Source organism: Blastomyces dermatitidis, assembly GCF_000003525.1.
Source record: "Blastomyces dermatitidis ER-3 genomic scaffold supercont1.6, whole genome shotgun sequence".
NCBI lineage: Eukaryota > Fungi > Ascomycota > Eurotiomycetes > Onygenales > Ajellomycetaceae > Blastomyces > Blastomyces dermatitidis.
Window position 1 is genome coordinate 4,349,254 of NW_025544779.1, and position 17,717 is coordinate 4,366,970.

General features: G+C 47.9%; 7 protein-coding genes across 9 annotated transcripts; 4 read left to right on the plus strand and 3 right to left on the minus strand.

The window, feature by feature from the left end:
- Positions 1-889: 889 nt before the first annotated feature.
- Positions 890-3,250, plus strand: BDCG_06385 (amino-acid acetyltransferase, mitochondrial; the record flags this gene model as incomplete). The annotated part of the gene is made up of 3 exons (XM_045422121.1): positions 890-946; positions 1,028-1,213; positions 1,283-3,250. The coding sequence occupies 3 exons, from the start codon at positions 890-892 to the stop codon at positions 3,248-3,250; spliced, it is 2,211 nt and encodes a 736-aa protein (XP_045277832.1).
- Positions 3,251-3,558: 308 nt separating this feature from the next.
- Positions 3,559-5,920, plus strand: BDCG_06386 (protein arv1). Its single transcript, XM_045422122.1, has 3 exons — positions 3,559-3,869; positions 3,941-3,994; positions 4,085-5,920. The coding sequence occupies exons 1-3, from the start codon at positions 3,681-3,683 to the stop codon at positions 5,066-5,068; spliced, it is 1,227 nt and encodes a 408-aa protein (XP_045277833.1). The 5' UTR covers positions 3,559-3,680; the 3' UTR covers positions 5,069-5,920.
- Positions 5,158-6,957, minus strand: BDCG_06387 (V-type H+-transporting ATPase subunit H). The gene is made up of 4 exons (XM_045422123.1): positions 6,473-6,957; positions 6,280-6,363; positions 5,806-5,858; positions 5,158-5,695 (listed from the first exon to the last, which is right to left on the minus strand). Exons 1-4 carry the CDS (start codon positions 6,490-6,492, stop codon positions 5,616-5,618), a joined length of 237 nt encoding a protein of 78 aa, XP_045277834.1. The 5' UTR covers positions 6,493-6,957; the 3' UTR covers positions 5,158-5,615.
- On the plus strand, positions 6,736-8,671 carry BDCG_06388. 2 transcript variants are annotated; one of them, XM_045422125.1, is made up of 3 exons: positions 6,864-7,043; positions 7,206-7,532; positions 7,656-8,647. In XM_045422125.1, exons 2-3 carry the CDS (start codon positions 7,528-7,530, stop codon positions 7,957-7,959), a joined length of 309 nt encoding a protein of 102 aa, XP_045281668.1. In that variant the 5' UTR covers positions 6,864-7,043; positions 7,206-7,527; the 3' UTR covers positions 7,960-8,647. The 2 variants fall into 2 exon arrangements, with proteins under 2 accessions (XP_045277835.1, XP_045281668.1); XM_045422124.1 differs by adding an exon at positions 6,736-6,794 and having other exon boundaries at positions 6,876-8,671.
- On the minus strand, positions 8,284-13,046 carry BDCG_06390. Of its 2 annotated transcripts, XM_045422128.1 has the most exons (8): positions 12,815-12,980; positions 12,585-12,657; positions 12,420-12,502; positions 11,748-12,312; positions 11,531-11,662; positions 9,669-11,414; positions 8,611-9,610; positions 8,284-8,518 (listed from the first exon to the last, which is right to left on the minus strand). In XM_045422128.1, the coding sequence occupies exons 1-6, from the start codon at positions 12,847-12,849 to the stop codon at positions 11,400-11,402; spliced, it is 903 nt and encodes a 300-aa protein (XP_045281669.1). In that variant the 5' UTR covers positions 12,850-12,980; the 3' UTR covers positions 8,284-8,518; positions 8,611-9,610; positions 9,669-11,399. The 2 variants fall into 2 exon arrangements, with proteins under 2 accessions (XP_045281669.1, XP_045277837.1); XM_045422127.1 differs by having other exon boundaries at positions 8,297-9,610; positions 9,669-11,376; positions 12,815-13,046.
- BDCG_06389 (uncharacterized protein) lies at positions 9,014-10,169 on the plus strand (the record flags this gene model as incomplete). The annotated part of the gene is made up of 2 exons (XM_045422126.1): positions 9,014-9,116; positions 9,183-10,169. Exons 1-2 carry the CDS (start codon positions 9,039-9,041, stop codon positions 10,167-10,169), a joined length of 1,065 nt encoding a protein of 354 aa, XP_045277836.1. The 5' UTR covers positions 9,014-9,038.
- Positions 13,047-13,056: 10 nt separating the features above from the next.
- BDCG_06391 (uncharacterized protein) lies at positions 13,057-16,068 on the minus strand. The gene is made up of 4 exons (XM_045422129.1): positions 14,251-16,068; positions 14,083-14,170; positions 13,592-13,990; positions 13,057-13,502 (listed from the first exon to the last, which is right to left on the minus strand). The coding sequence occupies exons 1-4, from the start codon at positions 14,986-14,988 to the stop codon at positions 13,456-13,458; spliced, it is 1,272 nt and encodes a 423-aa protein (XP_045277838.1). The 5' UTR covers positions 14,989-16,068; the 3' UTR covers positions 13,057-13,455.
- Positions 16,069-17,717: the final 1,649 nt, after the last annotated feature.

The window sequence follows — 17,717 nt, forward strand, 5'->3', positions numbered from 1 at the left end:
ACTATCCATGACAGGGTCACGAAAGGAGCTACAGTGATACTGATGGGCTGAATTTTGTCCTCCATATCTATCACGCCCGCAGAAAGAAGCAAATAGGCTAGAGGAAACCGGTGCTGCGGTGAGTAAAAGAAAAAAAAAAGAAAAAGAAAAAAAAAGAAAAAGAAAACAGGATGATAAACCAAAAATAGTTGATCCTCTCTAGGTAAATAATGATCAAGGGTGTCAGTCCGCTCTTACGCCTTACCCGCCTCGTGGAATTCTGTGGGGCGCTATATCAAGCCCTCAGACCCCTTGATTCCTGATACGCGTCCTGATGGTGCAAACGCGGAAGACTATTTGATGAGTCTTCATTTCTGTTGGGTGATTCGACGAACCTGATGATATGGGCAATGAATGATATAAACCTGGGAAATAGTTAGCTAGCAAAGCTTAATAGTCCCTAGCAGAAAAAGAGAGATAGTATAATAATGCCTGTTTACTCCGTACTGTTTATACTAATCATGGACGGTCCGAGAATGTCCCATTTTGGCGCCGGCGCTAGAATACTCAGAGCCAATCTCGTGCGCCCCTGTAATCTTATCTGATCCATAAGATAATCTCGGCGCCTATCGCCTATCCCGATTCGGCGGTGGCAAAGGGCCCGGAGCAACGGTGGAAATAACAAACTTCGCAGATTGCTGCTCCATTACTCAAACCTTGCGTCACCAAACTGACTCAGACAACAGAGTTTCCCCCACTGTGCCCGGGGCCCTTTTATATTTCCCGCTCCCTTTTCACGGCGAGGATGGCCCAGCTTACATTGAGCTTCCTAGACCGATGACCTGAGTGGGCGGTGGCTCAACCATTCTGCTTGCTTAGTTATACCATCCGCGCCCACAAATCATGCACCATGAGCCGAGCGGCAGCGTTGGATTGGCCTCGAGGGTCACGATTTCTCCTCCACAAGGTACGTACGTGTACGTGGGCCACCTATACTTTTCTAATGCCAATTCTGATGCTAATATCACCGTTGTTTTCACGCCCACAGTATGAGCGAATCGGCATCCCTACCTGCCCCTGCTATCCTCCTATAAAAAAACCATGTTTCTCGGCCCCGCAAGGACGTTTCTCGTCCACATCCTCGGTCCAGCGGCAGAATGGTGTTACGTCCCTAGAACCAAATGAATATCAGAAACAGCTGGGCCGCACCGCGAAGGAGAAGCTAGCGGATAAAGTATGCATTGTTATTGCCATTGTCCACGCGGAAAAATGATCGATTGATCTAATTTTTTTCTTGGGGCAGGATTTCTTTTTCAGTCTGCTAAGCTCTGCATCGACGAAACGAGAAGCTAAATCGTATCTCTCCCGCTTCAAAGTTGAAAAACCAGCGCCTGCGAAACGCCTACCAGAAAAGCGAGGTGTGGACTATGTCTCTACCAATTTTGTTCAGTCAGGGGTGAATTTAGGGGGAGGGATGTTTGGTATGGCAAGAGCGGTGGATAATCATCCGGTATTTCGACAGGAAGCTACACCGGAATTATCACCGCCAATGGCAGCGGCGTCAGAGGAACGGCTACACATCGCTCTGGTTAAAATTCGTGAGCCCCAATTCCTAAACGACCAAACGCTTGGAGAGGTTGGGCGGACATTGTCACAACTTTCCTTACTTGGAATGGGCTGCTGCGTCGTAATTGACCCCGGCTTACCCCAAAGTGACCCATCCTGGAGGAGCCGGTCAATTGAACAGGCCGATCGTATGCTAGCGGCTATTGACGCAAATAATGACTTGGACTCTCGACGACTAGACGATGTGATACGCGTAGCGTCTTCTTCTAAACATGTGCTTTCAGTACCGTCTAGGGAGTTGATTCTTTCTCCTCTGCGTCGGGGCAGAATTGTAGTGATTCCGCCTATTGGCTACACGGAAAATACGCTTCGAGCGGGACCTGTTCTTGCAGATGACGTTGTATTGGCATTAACCAAGGAATTTACGGGATTGAGTGTCAAAGCACGCCCCGATGACAACCCTCATGAACTGGCTCGGAGGATTTCTCAGCTCCAAGAAGAAGTCTCCGTCGATAGGCTTATTATTTTGGATCCTGCTGGAGGTATCCCGTCCCTCAAAAGACCTTCGAAATCGCACGTTTTCGTGAACTTGGAGCAGGAATTTGAGGAGATTAGAGACGAGCTACAAGAAGGAATGCTAGCGGACGATTCCCTAGATCCAGATGATAAAAATGGAAGACAGCAGCAAGTATCGTCGCTGGCGAGATCTAATCCATTTTCAACATTTGTAGAGAGGGAAGTTGTGTCTTTACCTCGTGGGCAAGAGGCTACCGTCAGTGATCGATCTAATATTCGCACTGCTGACCTTGAGACGCATCTCGACAATTTAAAACTTCTACATAGCGCGCTTACATACCTCCCGCCATCATCGTCCGGCATTATCACAACCCCCCAAGATGCAGCGAACTCAGCAAGCTCATCCCGAGACCCATCACAGTTATCAACAGTTGCGACCCGACGGCAGCGGAACCCCTTGATCCACAACCTGCTGACAGATAAGCCCAGCCACTCCGCTTCTCTTCCAGCTGGAAGGTTAGGCGCCAATAACGGTTCTTCACCCTACCATACCATCCCCGTAACGCATTCGACGTTTGTTAAAAAGGGGATGCCCTTGACAATGTTTCCCGACCCACGAGTGCACATCTGGAAACCTCCAATAAACGGGGAATCCCAGATGACACTTAATGATCCGCAAATTGATCTACCCCGCCTCGTCCAACTAATCGAGGATTCTTTCAATAGAAAGCTTGATGTCCAGCACTACCTCAACCGCGTCAGTGATCGTTTGGCTGGTCTCATTATTGCAGGCGAGTACGAGGGCGGAGCTGTTTTAACCTGGGAACTCCCGCCAGGTGTACCCAACGACGGAAGCGAGGAGAGTCGATCACGAATGGTTCCCTATCTTGATAAATTCGCCGTTCTCAAACGGAGTCAGGGGGCGGGCGGTGTGGCGGACATTGTATTTAACGCAATGGTTCGAACATGCTTGCCCAAGGGCGTGTGCTGGCGGAGCCGTCGTGATAATCCAGTGAATAAGTGGTATTTCGAGCGGGCTAAGGGGACGTGGAAACTTCCCGGGTCGAATTGGACCATGTTCTGGACGACTGATGATGTGCCGGAGAACGATAGGATATTTCGGGATTATGAGGGTATTTGTCGGGGGATTGAGCCTAGCTGGGCTGACAATAAGCATGTGGTCGAGTAAATACATTTATATATTCTTTTGCGCATGCCTTTATTTTTGAATCGTCGTGATTATAGATGAAAATTTAGCTATATACCCTTCTGTACTCTATATTCGGGATAATGGTTAGTAGTGGATTATATATCATTCCGAATATTATCTCCATAGCAGCATCCCCTGGATTGCTCTTTTAGGGGCATATATATATATTATTGGTTTGATCATAGCAAAACCAGAATGAAGATGTCAGAATTCCCGCCAACAGCAAATTGCCTTTTCGGGCAAGCCTGGATCTCCCCCAGTGCAGTGCACGGACCAACCGCATCCTATTGCATACAAAGTCGTAGCCGCAAACAATCTCAACAACTGCAATATTATCTGGGAACAACTAGAGCAGCACCGGATGAAGAGACTGGACTTGTCTCCGCGAATATGAGACACAGCCTCCACCATGCCAATATGTATCGAATGCTGCTGCCCCGTCTCACATCTCTACACCTCCTACAGCAAGGCCGATGACCGCTCACTTGGCAAAGGCGTGCGATTGACCCAATGCCCGCGCTGCAAACGGTTTGCAGACAAGTATGTCGAGCACGATTTTGTAGTGCTCTTCATTGATCTGGTCTTGATAAAACCTCAGGTAAATATATCCCTGGTGTACGATATTTGCGCTGTTGCGATACTGGGCTAAATTTACCTTCGATTCGCTAGGTGTATCGCCATCTGCTCTTCAACCGCCTAGGGAGATCCGACAACAAGTTCGATGTATGCCACACTCTATCCCCTCCTCTCCCACAGTTTACCTCGTTTCGCATTCTTTTTCTCTGTTCAATGGATAATAATATTCTCCTCTAGCGCTCTATTATACGCCTAGGAACGTTAATATTGCTCTTTGATGTCTATCTATCCTGGGCACGAGTCGAGAAGTCCGACGCCCTCTCCGCATCTCCCCTCTCCACAGCTCCCATCATCGTCCAGTATATATTCTTCCTTACGCTGAACACCCTCGCAACGATTGCGCATCATGTTACTGTTCGTCTCCTTGCTTCGTTTCTCGTCCCACGTCCACAGCCCATCACCACTACCCTCAATGACGCCAATAATGGGGATGTAATTCCACCCAGTCCTTCTGTTACCTCTGCGCCTTCGCAATCTCAACCTCAGAACCAAGTACCCACTGCCAACGCGGCATCTAATAATGGAGCTGTTCCTCCCCCTCCATCCTCCAATCAACCTAATCATAACTCCACAAATAACCTCCCTACTCCACCACCTCCCATCCGCCGAATGTCTGCATCACCTCTCCAGATCGATCCCATGCCACCTCCTTGCCCCGCTAGTCCAAATTCCATAAGCACTGCGCTTCTCGTCAGCAGCTGTACAAAGCTTTTCCCAATCCTGCTCGTGATCTGGAGCCCGGAAACACATGACGCCAACGGTAACGTTGCCAGTACCACACCAGCTTCCGCGTTGGGCACAGCGACAAGAATGCTAGCGAACTTATTGGCATCCACAGTCACGAAGTACATCTCACCTTCCTCATCCTCTATATCTACTGTACCGCAACAGCAGCAGCAGCTCCAACTCACATCCTCGCCCTCTCCCTCATCAATATCAGCGCCTACATCTACGTCATCATCCCTCTCCACTTCTATCCTCGACCCGCTCCTCTCGCTCGTTCTGTCTATAACAAACACCCACCTCGTCCTATTGAATAATACCGAGGCACTTTTCATACTGCTTGATTGCGGATATATACGGGCAGCTATCCTAGCGCTTAGTGGTCAGTTAGCGAGATGGCTTGTTGAAAAGACGCTGTTGGGAGCTGTGGGGTTGTGATTGACATGCACACTGAAAACAAGGGAAGGGAACGGAGGTTAACCTGACTATATATTTACGGTCGAATTAATTTTAATATATGTATTTACCGGGTGGTTGGTTATATGTATAGTTGGGATTAGCACTGGGAGTTTAGGATTTGGCTTTTTTCTCTGTTTGTTATCCGTCTTTGATGGACAACTATCTTTTCGCTACTATTTACTTCTGTAGTTACCTACTCTTCTTAGCGAATGCATCCAGGCCTCGTCTTTAGGCAAATACTTAATGTTTGCATTATTTCAAACGATAAACACGGTTTATCTTTAGCATTCCGATCCTCTGATACGAAATTAATCATTCGTCTCGGGCATGCAGTAATATACAATGCACGCCAATAACCAAACAATGAAAAGGGCCTCGGATAACCAGCCGGAAAAATAAAATAAAAATAAAGCTAAGGAATAGATTCACATAGTAAAAACCCAGCGAATCTCGACAGCAAAAAGGTATAAAATAATCAACAAGGAATCCACAGTCACTACAATCTGCATTCTTTTCCCTCCCTCCCTCAGTGCGGTATCCTATCAGGCCGCATGTCACTTCTCTTCGGCGCGATTAATGGATGTAATTGTGCGAGGAACGTTATTGCTATATGCAAGAGGCATAGTTAGATTGTCTGTTTCCATTACAAATCGGACGAATGGCGAGTATAGCTTTTAACAGTAAGAATTTGATGGATGGATGATGTATTTACGTACCCCACATTAGATAGCAGGCTGTAAATGCGAGTATTAACGAGCTGCGCCATACCCTGTGATAAATGTTAGTGGTTTTTCTTTACTGATAAGAATGCTTGTCTGATATGGTGCTGAAGCGATGGGTGGATATGGGGTGGAATATGTGATCTCTTCGCTGGTAATGTCGGGGTGGTCTCGTTTGATCTACTTCAACGGAACGTGCGCGTGGTTTGGTGTTGACTGGTTTGGTGTTGACTCTGAGCTTCTTAGAAACCTTGATGTCGGGCCTGGGAAACCAACATTCCCATGCATTTGACGGTATTCGAAGAGACTCGCTCGACAATCCATTCTTTCCCGAAAATGCCCAAACAAACCACACATGTCCCACGCTTTATCCAATGCTATCTTCTTCCCTCCCCACCAGACGTTCCAATCCCATCGGAGTAAATCGAAAAGAGAAATAAGGCGGTAGCGGGAGGGGAAGTATGCACTAACGTTCTATCCTCTCCCTTCGGACTGAATACCCAAGCCAGCAGGTTCGCGATGACCACAAAGACGAGTCCGATAATTATGCTCCAACTATATCATTGCAAACATTGCCCCGGTGCTCAGCGGAGAGCGCCGGTGGGTGTTGTTGGTTAGCCTGATGACGGAGAAGCAAGCTGAAACGCGGAGCGTAGTGGCATACCCGTTCGCCATGCTTTGCATGTGAGTGTGCAGTAAATAACTATCGGATCTTCATATATTTACAACTGCAGAGGTTCAGCAGCTGTGGGCGGAGTTGGGAGGTAGGTGGGAAGTACGGCGTTGACGGAGGAATCGGAGCACGGACGAGTAGCAGGACAGGGGCCCAGGAGGGGCAGAAGATTACAGTGGGACTATTTGATGGGATGGTGGAACTGAACACGGCGCCGCTCAAGCTGTTATGTTATATGCGCTGCGTGAGATGGACGTGAAGCTGGAGCTCGGAGGCCGTGATGTTATCGGGGCAGGATGGGTGGATTACATAAGTAAATATTTAACTCCAACCCGTCTTCCTAGAAACCATCGAAGATATTTTGCTAACTTCTGGGCAACATACGCACAAGTAGATGTGGAAGATTCGTTTATGTGGTCTTCCAACATGTTTTACTTTATTGCTAAGATTTCATCTCGCCGGTACGATGGTTCAAATCTACGGAGACTTCCGTTCAAACCCCTTCCATGACCGTTATCTAGCTCATCATATCCCGTCATTGAATTGAATGCTGTGCTGTACTGTACTGTGCCTCCACTCTTTTCGGCCAACGGTTCCGCTATGTCCTCATTCCTATGACACATATATTGCAAGGGGACAGACAAGACGTAGGAGACGTGCGGCTATTGCAAAAATGGATCTCAACACGTCCAATGGAGCTGGTTTAACTTACGAATCTGTCTAGCTTCGCCGAGAGTTTATGATTCGTTATAGTTTCATCCTGTTCTTGAAAGATCCGTCTCCGCGCCCTATGCCGGGATTGATTTGGATGGGTTCGATTTTTATACGCTCTTTCAGATTGTGTTCACTACTTTAGCATGGACTTCCCCCTCCAGAACATTATACAGAAGGGCGAGTTTTATCAATGATCAAAACTTGCGTGCGTTTCTCGAAATGAGCTATATACTATTCGAGTTGAATTTCTACAATGTCGAGCCGTATTGCAACCTAATTTTCTTTTCTTTTCTTTCATCATGGAGGAATAAAATGCACTAGTTGAGTACAATATGATGTGTAGTATTTCTCACCCCCAGACTGACCATCTGCTGTCATTATCTAATATTCCAGAGCAGAAAGTTTTCCGAGAGCAAGTCGATCATTAATGACAAGACATGGTTAACGTTCTTTTCTCTAGAAGTCTTCCTGCCGAACCCCGATTCAACACGGAACTACCCTCTGAGCTCACTCAAATACAGCTGTTAGCTGAGGTCCTGACGGGGTTGAAACTCACGAAAGGTTTTTTGAAGCAGAAGAAAGTTGGGCAATTTTGGATTGTTTCTCGGAGGACTTTACGCGTCACTAGCGGAGATAGCAGAAAGCTAGCTAGCATTTCTCCCAGGGAAGAAGCGGAGGATACGATGGCCGTCTCCTACCGGATTCTAACGATGGGTCAGAGACCCCATCGCAGTGGCGAATTTTTTGGCCTCATGCTATCCTGAAGGATAGGTCACATCTGCGAAGCAAGGTGAATGGGCATTTATCTGCGGTGAACTATCTGGAGATATTAGAGTTATGGGGCGCTTTTCAATGTTTGCGGGAGGATCCCGGATGCGCAGAAGATCTTTACAGCGTATGAACAAGTAAACCCGTTGTGCCCAAGGATTGGCGTCTCTTGTGATCGACAAATCTTATTTCTCAGTGTTTACGAACGTGAGGAATTGATTTTGACATCCCGTGGATGCACATAACAAACCTAAACATCTGGCGGCTAGTCCAGCAGCGCCTTGGTAATGATTCCGACGTTGCACGTCGTTCCTACCCATGGTTCATGCTCACATTTATTCATTGTTGTTACTCTTTGGAAAAGAAAGAAAGGCGCACGAGAAGGGAAAGGGGAAAACTGGGACGACAATCGGACCAAAATATAAAATGTAAGTCAGGATGAGTGCAAAAATATTGGGAAAATCTCCTTGTAGATTGATCTAGGACCACCCTCTGACCTGGCCGAGTGTCCAATTTTTTGATTCTATCTAAGCAGAACGTCATGTAAATCCTTAACTCGTTGAGCCAATAAACCGATCTGATTGTAAATATTGGTGTGATTCATATGCAGCAAGCAAGGATGCTCTAATTTGATCCTTTTCACGAACCTTGTTTAAGAAAATAATAACAATAACTCTTGCGCTATATCTATTTAACCAATCGAGACGGTTCAAATTTCATATTTTCAGGTGTGGGAAAGGCATCATAGCATCCAAAGATGGTGCCCAATTTTGAGCCATGTTATCTCCCTGTAGGAATTGATGCAGCTCTGCTCCGTTGTGGCTGGTTGCCTTTTTCCCTATTCTGTTCGATCGTCAGTTTCTTATATTCTGGACTGGCAATATTCTGAGTGGCAGAGGGGAAAAAAGGAGCTCGAGCGCGGAGGGGGTAGGGGTGGGGAATTGAAATAGAATATATATATCGGTCTGTTGCCCTAACCACGATACGAACAAGTCTTTCAGTAAATAGGCAAATCATTCTTTTATTCTTTTGGTACAATAACCCTCTGCAACGATATTAATTATTGTTACTAGACATGCTGGGATATACTCTCGTTTGGCTGGGCGTTGCTCTCTGGGCAGTGTCTGGCTCTGCGATGCTTGTGGATGAGAAGGTGATAACTACTCCCAAATTATTCCGCTTTACCTGCTTCTACAGCTAACGTTTTGGGAGTGGAAAGATCCAAGGAGCAGCAGAATTGCACTCCTGGGATCCAAGGGACTCGGTGGACGATACGCCTTCGGATCTGAGGCGTGTAGTTGAAGAGCGCTATCTTTCTCGCATGCCGAAAATGATCACCCCTTTGGCGATAATGAAATACTTCAGGGTAGAGAGGATGGCCAAAAACGAGACAACAGGACCAGGGTTGTACTTCAAGTACTGGGGGCTAGACATCACATATCCCAGAATCATGACGTGCAAGCCTGTGCTCTCTGATGTGATAGGCTTGGAGAAAACAATTGTCTGTGGCAAGGGGCAGGCTTGCAAGATCTCGAGAACCGTGACTTTTCTCGACACCTACACGAACAGCGTGGGATGGAAAATCGGTGGCTCAGTTGGCGCGGATATTGGAGTCGGCGAAGGCTTCACTGTCAAAGTTTCGGGGACCTACGAGAAAAATTATCAGGAAACCTGGGCGAGAGCCGACGGAACAACAACCACATACGAGTTTAGTTTGAAAGAGAACAGCAGCTGTACTCCAAGCATGGTACATGTCGATCTGCTATGCGACATCGAGGAGGCCATCTATAAGTTCGACGCACGGTTTAAAAGCGAAAAGGGTAAAGGGGATTATTTGATACTGGAGAATGACTTAAACAAAGCCGACCGCCTTCAGCACTGCATGATTCTTGATCTGGTCGCCGAGGGAGTGAGAGATGACCCCAAAAATGGCATGCAATGGGCACCATTGTGGCCCAAAGACCACGATAGAGGATTCCTCTTTATGGGATCCGTCACGTCGTTGAATCAATATCGCTTGCTTTCCGACGACCACCAAATTCGGCCGGACGAAATCGTAATCAGGTCAAATCCCCGCAAGGGGAACCCGTACCCGAACAGAGTATTTGTGTGTCCTCCCGATAACCCTCTCCGGAGAACAGGCCTGGCCCGAGTGCCCCTGAAGCAGCTTGACGATAAGCTCCTTGGTGCGGTTGGGTGCGTTTAACTCGAGGAACAGCTGGACGATCGATGTCACCTCGTCTGGGGGATTCTTTATCGGGGTTTCGAATATATCTTGGTATAGTGGTATGTGGCCTCGCGTGTCGGACCCAGACGCAGTCTGCGATTTTTAATGCCATCTCGGGTTGTAATGTCTCTATTATTATAATGAGCCGGGCTGAGAGTAATATGTATCTTGCACAGCGCGGTAAACTGTTAGCTTAAGCTTGGAGATTAATTCAAATGAGGGATATTATGGGAATATTAGATATCCTGTGCAGAATGGTGAGCAACTCTGCGCTCCGAGCATGCGTCACCCTTTAGGAAAGCCGGCCTATGATGCTCATAATAGTCTAGGTATCACCTGTATATAGGACACCAGGCCACAAACAGCGCGTGTCATCCGCACGGAGTGATAGGAAGGATATTCTTCCGAGAGAACGGGTTCAACGCTTCTCTGTGCTTTTGAGTAGAATTGCCACGTTGGAAGTGGATAGATAGTATAAGGGCGATAACCCCCCCTTACAAGTTGACAGGACGAATTTACAAGAGAGCATACTAATAACGCGCAGATGGGGAGAATAAATAAGTTTCACAGCCATGGTAGCATTACAGGGCACGAGTCAAAAAAAGAAAAGAGAGCCGAAATCGGCAAGGCAAGTGTTAAAATTGAGGAGAAGCAACATAAGAATAAATAGATGAAACCAAGACAAAGAAATGGGAAAGAGGGAAACAGGAAGCTGGATATACATAGGGGTAGGACACTCACTTATACAACGAAAAAAACAAAAGGAATAAAGGACAAAAAAGGAAAGAAAACAAAAACCGTCTGATACCCCCATAGGTCGACCGGCAACAGCTTGAGAGAAGGAAAATAGTATGAAACGGAAAAGGAACAAGGGAGTAAAGACACAGACACAGATTCCAAAACCGTTAACTCGCTGGGCAGGGGAACCCGTTGAGGTTATGAGAAATTGAGTGGTGTGCGAGGGATTTCCAATTGGAGAGAAATTGAGGCGGATACCCCTTCTTATGCAAGTCTGAAAGATTCCTCTGTCGATCGACTATCAAGTTGAAATGTCTAACCTAATATGGAGGAAAGTATCTTGAATATCAAATTGGAAATTTCAGAACGGACAGGAGTGGGAGCTGTTTGAGAGATCCAGCCTTCTTCGGGAGGTTTACGCTCCTTCTCGGCTTTTGCGGTAGCTAGCCTGTTGGTAGGGTTGAAGGGCAATTAGTGGAATGTATTCTGTGACGAAAGTGGGGTAAGCGTTTAATATTATGGGACGAGGGGTGAAATAATAGCGAAGGGGGCTAATTATTTTGATAGCGGTTGAGATGGAACTTTAAAAGCTAATCACGAACCTCTTGTTCGACTTGCAACCCATCAACAACTGGGGCAAGCTCGCTGAGGATCTCGTAAGATCTCTTGTGGTACTCCAGCTGAGCCGCGATCAGATCTGCCAAATTCCGGAGTGGCTCGGGCGTATCCAAAACCTGAAATCTTTCGTCAGTAAAATATACCAACTGGAGATGAAGCACGAAACTATCAAAAGCGCGCGAAAAAAAAAAAAAGGCTCACATTCTTCATCACGCCAACAGCCTCCTCAGTCTGGCCCACAAACTCATCTTCAGCTTGCTCAATCTCAGCCCGATCTTCCTCGCTGAGGCTGTCCAAATCTCCCTTCGAGACACCCTTCCTAGCCTTAATCGAATCAAGCATCAATCTCGCATTTTCGACGTTCCTGCGGGCCTTGGCGGCGAACATCAGGTTGGTGTTCAACGTGGTGTTCCAGCCGGCCAAGAATCGGCTCTGGATCTGAGCATCCTGGGCAAGCCGTGCCTCACCAACCCGTTCAGCGGCCAGAGCATACTTTTCCAAGCCGATGGCGAGAGGGTCCTCTGAACCACTAGGGTGGGTCTGGCTGATTAACTGCGAACCAGCCAGGGAGGCACGGGCAATGGCATGGCTGAACGTTTTTGGCTGGGGCTTGGCGGATGGAGGCGCCGTGAGAGCCGCCTGGGCTTCGGCGGGGGAGGTAGCATGGGATAGGAGCTGGACTTTCTCGCTGATGGTGCGGCCAAGGTCGTTGAATGACTCTCGAATGTTGGGAGGGTAATCATAAGGCTCATTGGAGTATTGGGAGCTAGAAATTGTACAAAATTAAATATAGTATTAGTTAGATTCTGATCTGAGAAGAGGATAGATATCGTCGAATTGAATAACACCCAGATATGGACTGTATTTACATACGTAACCTGCAGGAGCTTCTGATGGACCAGCTTCAGCGCATCCACACGCTTCTCGAGCTCGATATAATCATCGGGAAGTTGTGTCTAGGAAAGATATCGCGGGTCAACCAACACGGGGGGGTGTCCAGGCCAATCTGCGCATTGCGGGAGTAAGGAGACGACGTACCTTCTCATCGGCGGTGCCAAGTTGTTCCTTGACATATTGCTGCGTTCTAGCTGCGAAAGGGGTAAACGACGCACTGTGTAAAACGCAGGCAAAGACGCCCATTGGTCAGAAATGAGAATCCTCAAACAACATAAAACGCTCACTGGTTGCGGGAAACGGGTACATATGCATCGCGTGTATTGGAATTGGAACTACAGTGCCTCGCCAAGTCAGGAGAGGAGAAATGTTACCTGATGTTCTTCCCGAAGGCCTGTACTTTGTCCATGGTTGCGGGAGGGGGATTGGCCTCGGCGACAACTCAGTATGTAGGATACTTTAAAGAGGAGTATATAGAGACAGGAGGCCCTCCCTTTTGTGCGAGATGTTATCTGGCCAATGTTTGATATTATTGATGTGGTTAGGGTGAAGCTGTGGATGGACGTCAGTTTCAGCTACGACGCCGGGGAAACTATCCGTTTTGGGACACAGCACCGTTGGCCCTAAGTCATGTGGTCCCGCTGCCTGATTGTATTTATTATAACAGACGGGACTCGTATCATACATCCATGCATAGTACCTAAGCCGCGGGGAATGAATTCGTGTTCATTCACATATATTAAATTTAAAATGGCTATATATGGGTAATAGCTATGGGGTTGGTTGGTTACATCGATAGAAAACATAAGAATTACATTACGCCAGATCAATAGAACAGGCGAAGGGGAGCATATACACTAGCATGCCGTAGAGACAAGAAGAAATCATGAAGGACAGAGTCTGCACACTCATCTGTCGTTGATGGGGACATTCCCGTCAGGTTTGGCATAAACAGTACGAGAATGCGGCTGATTCCGATGAGGAGAAGTGGGTGATTGAGCTCGCAATCAACCCTTCATGTCAACGTTGCCATCATCGCTCTGATCAGTCGAGGGCTTGGAGCTAAAACCCACAATATTAGTTTCAAAAACATAAGCGTAAACGGTTTAGAGGAAGGAATGGGGTTAGGAGCAAGTAAGATAAGAATATACCTTTAGGCTCCCGCCGCACATCGAGAGTTTCCTCAACATCCAAAGCTCCCTCCCTCTCAGACCTCAAAGCCCGCCTCTCCCGATCCAATGCCCGGGTTTCCGCTTGCGTATCTCTCCCTAACCGTCGACGATCAGGTACGATGAGCGCGACATCAGCACGGGGCTCAATGACATCCTCAAAAACGACATCTCTGGGTTCAATGATCCGGATAGGCGAGGATCGTCGGCGGCGGTGGTGGCGTACTGGAGCAGGCTCTGGTCGTGAGACGGACGGCCGGCGTGATCGAGACCGTTCAACCACTCTTGTTGCAGGCCGCCTTGAGACTGACCGCCGTCTTTCTATGCTGAGGTTGTCCCGTGGATGGCCAACGGTCAGTGTGTCTGTAATTTCCGTCGTTGCTGTATTAGAGGGATATTGTTAGCTGGAATCCCTGGGAAACAAACTCCCAAAACACGGGGTCACTAAACTATGATGATGGTGCTGCACGTACTGGCTGTCCGCCTAACTTCTCTGCTCCGGGTTACCAAGTCCTCTATATGGGCCTCCTGTAATGCTTGGAAAATGATGTAGGCATCCTCCTAAATATCATATTGCCAGTTAGTATTCTAGTCATTAAATAATCCTGACTTTAGGTGGGTAGCAGAGAATGATTTCTCACCTCTTCCTCATATTGGTAGCCAAGATCAATAATGGCCCGAGGGTGCACTAAACGTTTGGGCATACGGGTTTTGCCTCGACGTGGGGCAGTTGATGGCCGAATCTCCCTCACTTCCACTGACTGGGGGGAAGGAGGAATGCTCCGCCCGCGGGGTCGCGGAGTTACACTCCTGTCCCGCATTCGGATGCGGTGGTATTCTTCATCCCCATAATACTCCGGCTCCGCAACTCTGATCTCCTCGAAGTCCACCTTTTCATGAGTGGGCGGTGTGCGTCTCCGATGTGGGACAGGAACTGGGGTCACCGGCGGACCATAGTCTTCGCGATCGTATTTGTCATAACCCCGACGAGCAGCCGCGCGGTCAAAAGTATCCAGTGATGATTGGCGACGGAGTAGCTGCGGGCGTACTGGGGGGCTTCGGTCTCGCTCTTCTCTCTCACGGAATGGAATCATGGCGCCTGAAGATGGGACAAGGTGTTCATCGTTGTAGGTTCGACCGGGCCTCCTGGCGGGCGGGCCGAAGCGTTCATGTGCAGCCTGGAGTAACTCGTCGACGTCCCGTCTCCGTCTTTCAGCTGGGGGAGGTCGGTCAACGATCTGTGTTCGTCTCTCTCGAGAGTGGGGCTCCTGTCGTTCCTCGCGCTCTCTAAAAAAGCGGGCAGCATCCCATCTACCTCCCCCTCCGCCTCCACCAGAGCTGCTGGTGCTGGCGGAGGACGAATCGCCGCGGCGAGACATAAAAGAAAAGTTATTGATGAGCCCGGAGTGGAGACTCGTTATTTGAGTTCTCGGGATGACACAGACGGAAAGCAAATCTGCTATCGTGGAAATTGAGGCGGGGATGAACCAGGGACTGAGATTTGATTTGGTAAGGATGAAGCGGGGACGAAGTTATTTTGGTGCAAGAACCTTGGTAAGAATATCGCGGGGTGCTTCAACGAACAAGGGGGAGGCAAGGCAAGGCAAGCGGTATATAAATTCACAAGCAAGAGGACGGTGCCGGTTCGGTCGTGAGAAGAGTTATTCCTCCAGGATGGAGGTGGACGTAGTCATAGATATTCAACTAAATATTTAGCCGAACAACGACCTGGAGGTTGCGGGTGAAGCCTAACTAATTACTAGTTATCTCTCGACCAGCGAGGGGGATGAATGACGCTCACAGTGGCAACTTCCGCGCTCAGCTTGCCTGGTCTCGTGCCGCATTATATATTATAGATCTTGTCTATAAAAACAAAATATTGTAAATAACAAACAGATGCGAAACAAACCTGCGATCTTGTTTCATCCAACCTCCCTCAGCGCTGGCTATAATAGTTGCGAGCCAGCCACATCTCCCTTGGCCTGCGCCTATCGAGGCGTCGTCTGTCTCAAACTCTCGATCAACCAAACTTCGTTAACGCCCTGGCTGCCCAACTGCTGCCATTGACGAGAAACTGCTTCTCGTTCATCCGTTTTTATCTGTCTGTGGTCCTCTTATTTAAATTTGAGCAGCCAGGGTTAGCTCGTCAGTCAAATATCGCTCTTGTTAGGACCATCGAGGCCCTTGTGTAGATTGCCCTGTTCACACCATTCGGGATAAATTCCTCGCGTCTTCATTAGCCGCCCTCGTTTTGCAGCTACTTTGTCCCTTTCAATGTTTGTTTCTGTCGTTGTACCCCACAGATTCGTCTGCTGTGTGCATGTCTTCTCTGCTGGTCAAGCAAAGAGGGTAATTCTCCGCCAATTAGCCTGGTTGCGCCCGACGGTGACACGACTGATTCGCTGTTTGATAGTAAAAAAATGCATCACCGTTTTCTCCGTGCACAACGTCTGATGCTTTGCTTCCCTTTGCCATTTCATAAGTTGATATGTGGTTGGCCTGGAAATATCCAGCATCCGCTTTGGATTTCCTCAGCGCGCCCACAGGTGCATAGTGCAGAGTCAATTTGGCTCTCGTTTGCCTCGTCCACAATGAAGGACTGGCTGTTATGAATATGCATAATTGATACCCCATCCAGGCCATACAGCTGCGACATCTCCATATCCTCGGCGCATCTATTCAGACTTCCTACAGTAGCCATCATGTTAGCCGGCTCGACGTGGTCATCAATACATACTTTTGAGAAGCACAGCAGTTAGCGCAGGCCTTATTTCAATCGTCCACGGCCTACGGAGGATATCACGACTGCATGTGGCTCTTCGTTGTATGCACCGGAACCCTATCATCTGTTCCCCCGAAATCCAAGGAACCAGCCCAATTTTCTGGGTCGTTTCCTATTCACTATGGGACACAAGTTCCTTGCTGTCAACCCTATGCTGAAGATGTTAGTGGGTAGCAAGTTGCCCAGATAGTCCAATTGTTTCATTTACTGTGTGTGTGTGTGTGTGTGCTGATGGAGTGGACCACCAGAATAGAAAAAGCAAATATAGATATCATCAGCAGGACATCCCTTGGTTTCTATATTATTGGGTTCTGCCCACGCTTCACAATCGATTCTGTTATTTCTCGCCCATAGGATATTTTCCCCAATGACATGTCATGTGGCTGAAGGCAATCTGTGCCAAAGGATACCTTACCAACAACATCTTCCCGGGCAACGGACGGTTAGATGGAAACACATTGGGTATAAACAGTTAGATCTGTTCTTATCTGTTATGGAAGGCATCACCGCTCTTTGCTTTCTATCATCTATGACGGCTCCCCTTGCTGAAACTCTGCTGCTTGACCTTTGACTCCCGGCCACCGGCAAATCATGAGGACCTCCATCGAAATCCTAGAACTTCCGTCTCAGTGTGCCCCGGAACACCTGAAGTACATGAGGATGCCGTCTAGACAGCACATATGCGGGATCCGATTCACAGCACTCGACGCTACTGATCTAAGACTCCTATTTCGAATCCTTGAAATATACTACATCCATCGTCTAATTCACCCACTTTCAAGGCTAACTAACCAGCCCGCACAGTGAGCCTCTATTAGCCTCCAAACTTTGACGGTCGATACATTGATACTGCCCAACAACACCCCTAGATACTATAGAAATCACTTCTATGAGAAGAGAATACGGCTGCAACCCTAGTACCAGAGCCTCACGAGAAGGGAAAGGCTTTACCATTCACGCTCGGTTCGGATATTACGCTGGGGATGGATGTCTGATGTCGACCTATACATCGGTTTGCCCACCGCGTGACGCATACTTTGATGTCATCTGGATCCAGTGAGGAATGAATCCCGAGTTAGCAGCGCCCGACTGCACCAGCTTAGGGGAATCTGCCCGTCCTGGATCTATGGGAGGCATGTTTCTCTCTATCTAGAAACGTCTGTCTTCACATATCGTTGACAATTAAAATATCAACCATCATGTGTCAGTCAAAACATTCCTCCCCTGTTTTTTTCACTCCTAAGGAGGAATTTAGCCCTGTTATTGTAGTTTCTTTTCTTTCTTTGGTTTTCTAGTGAGTACAGAGGAATATTCTGCAGATGAGCG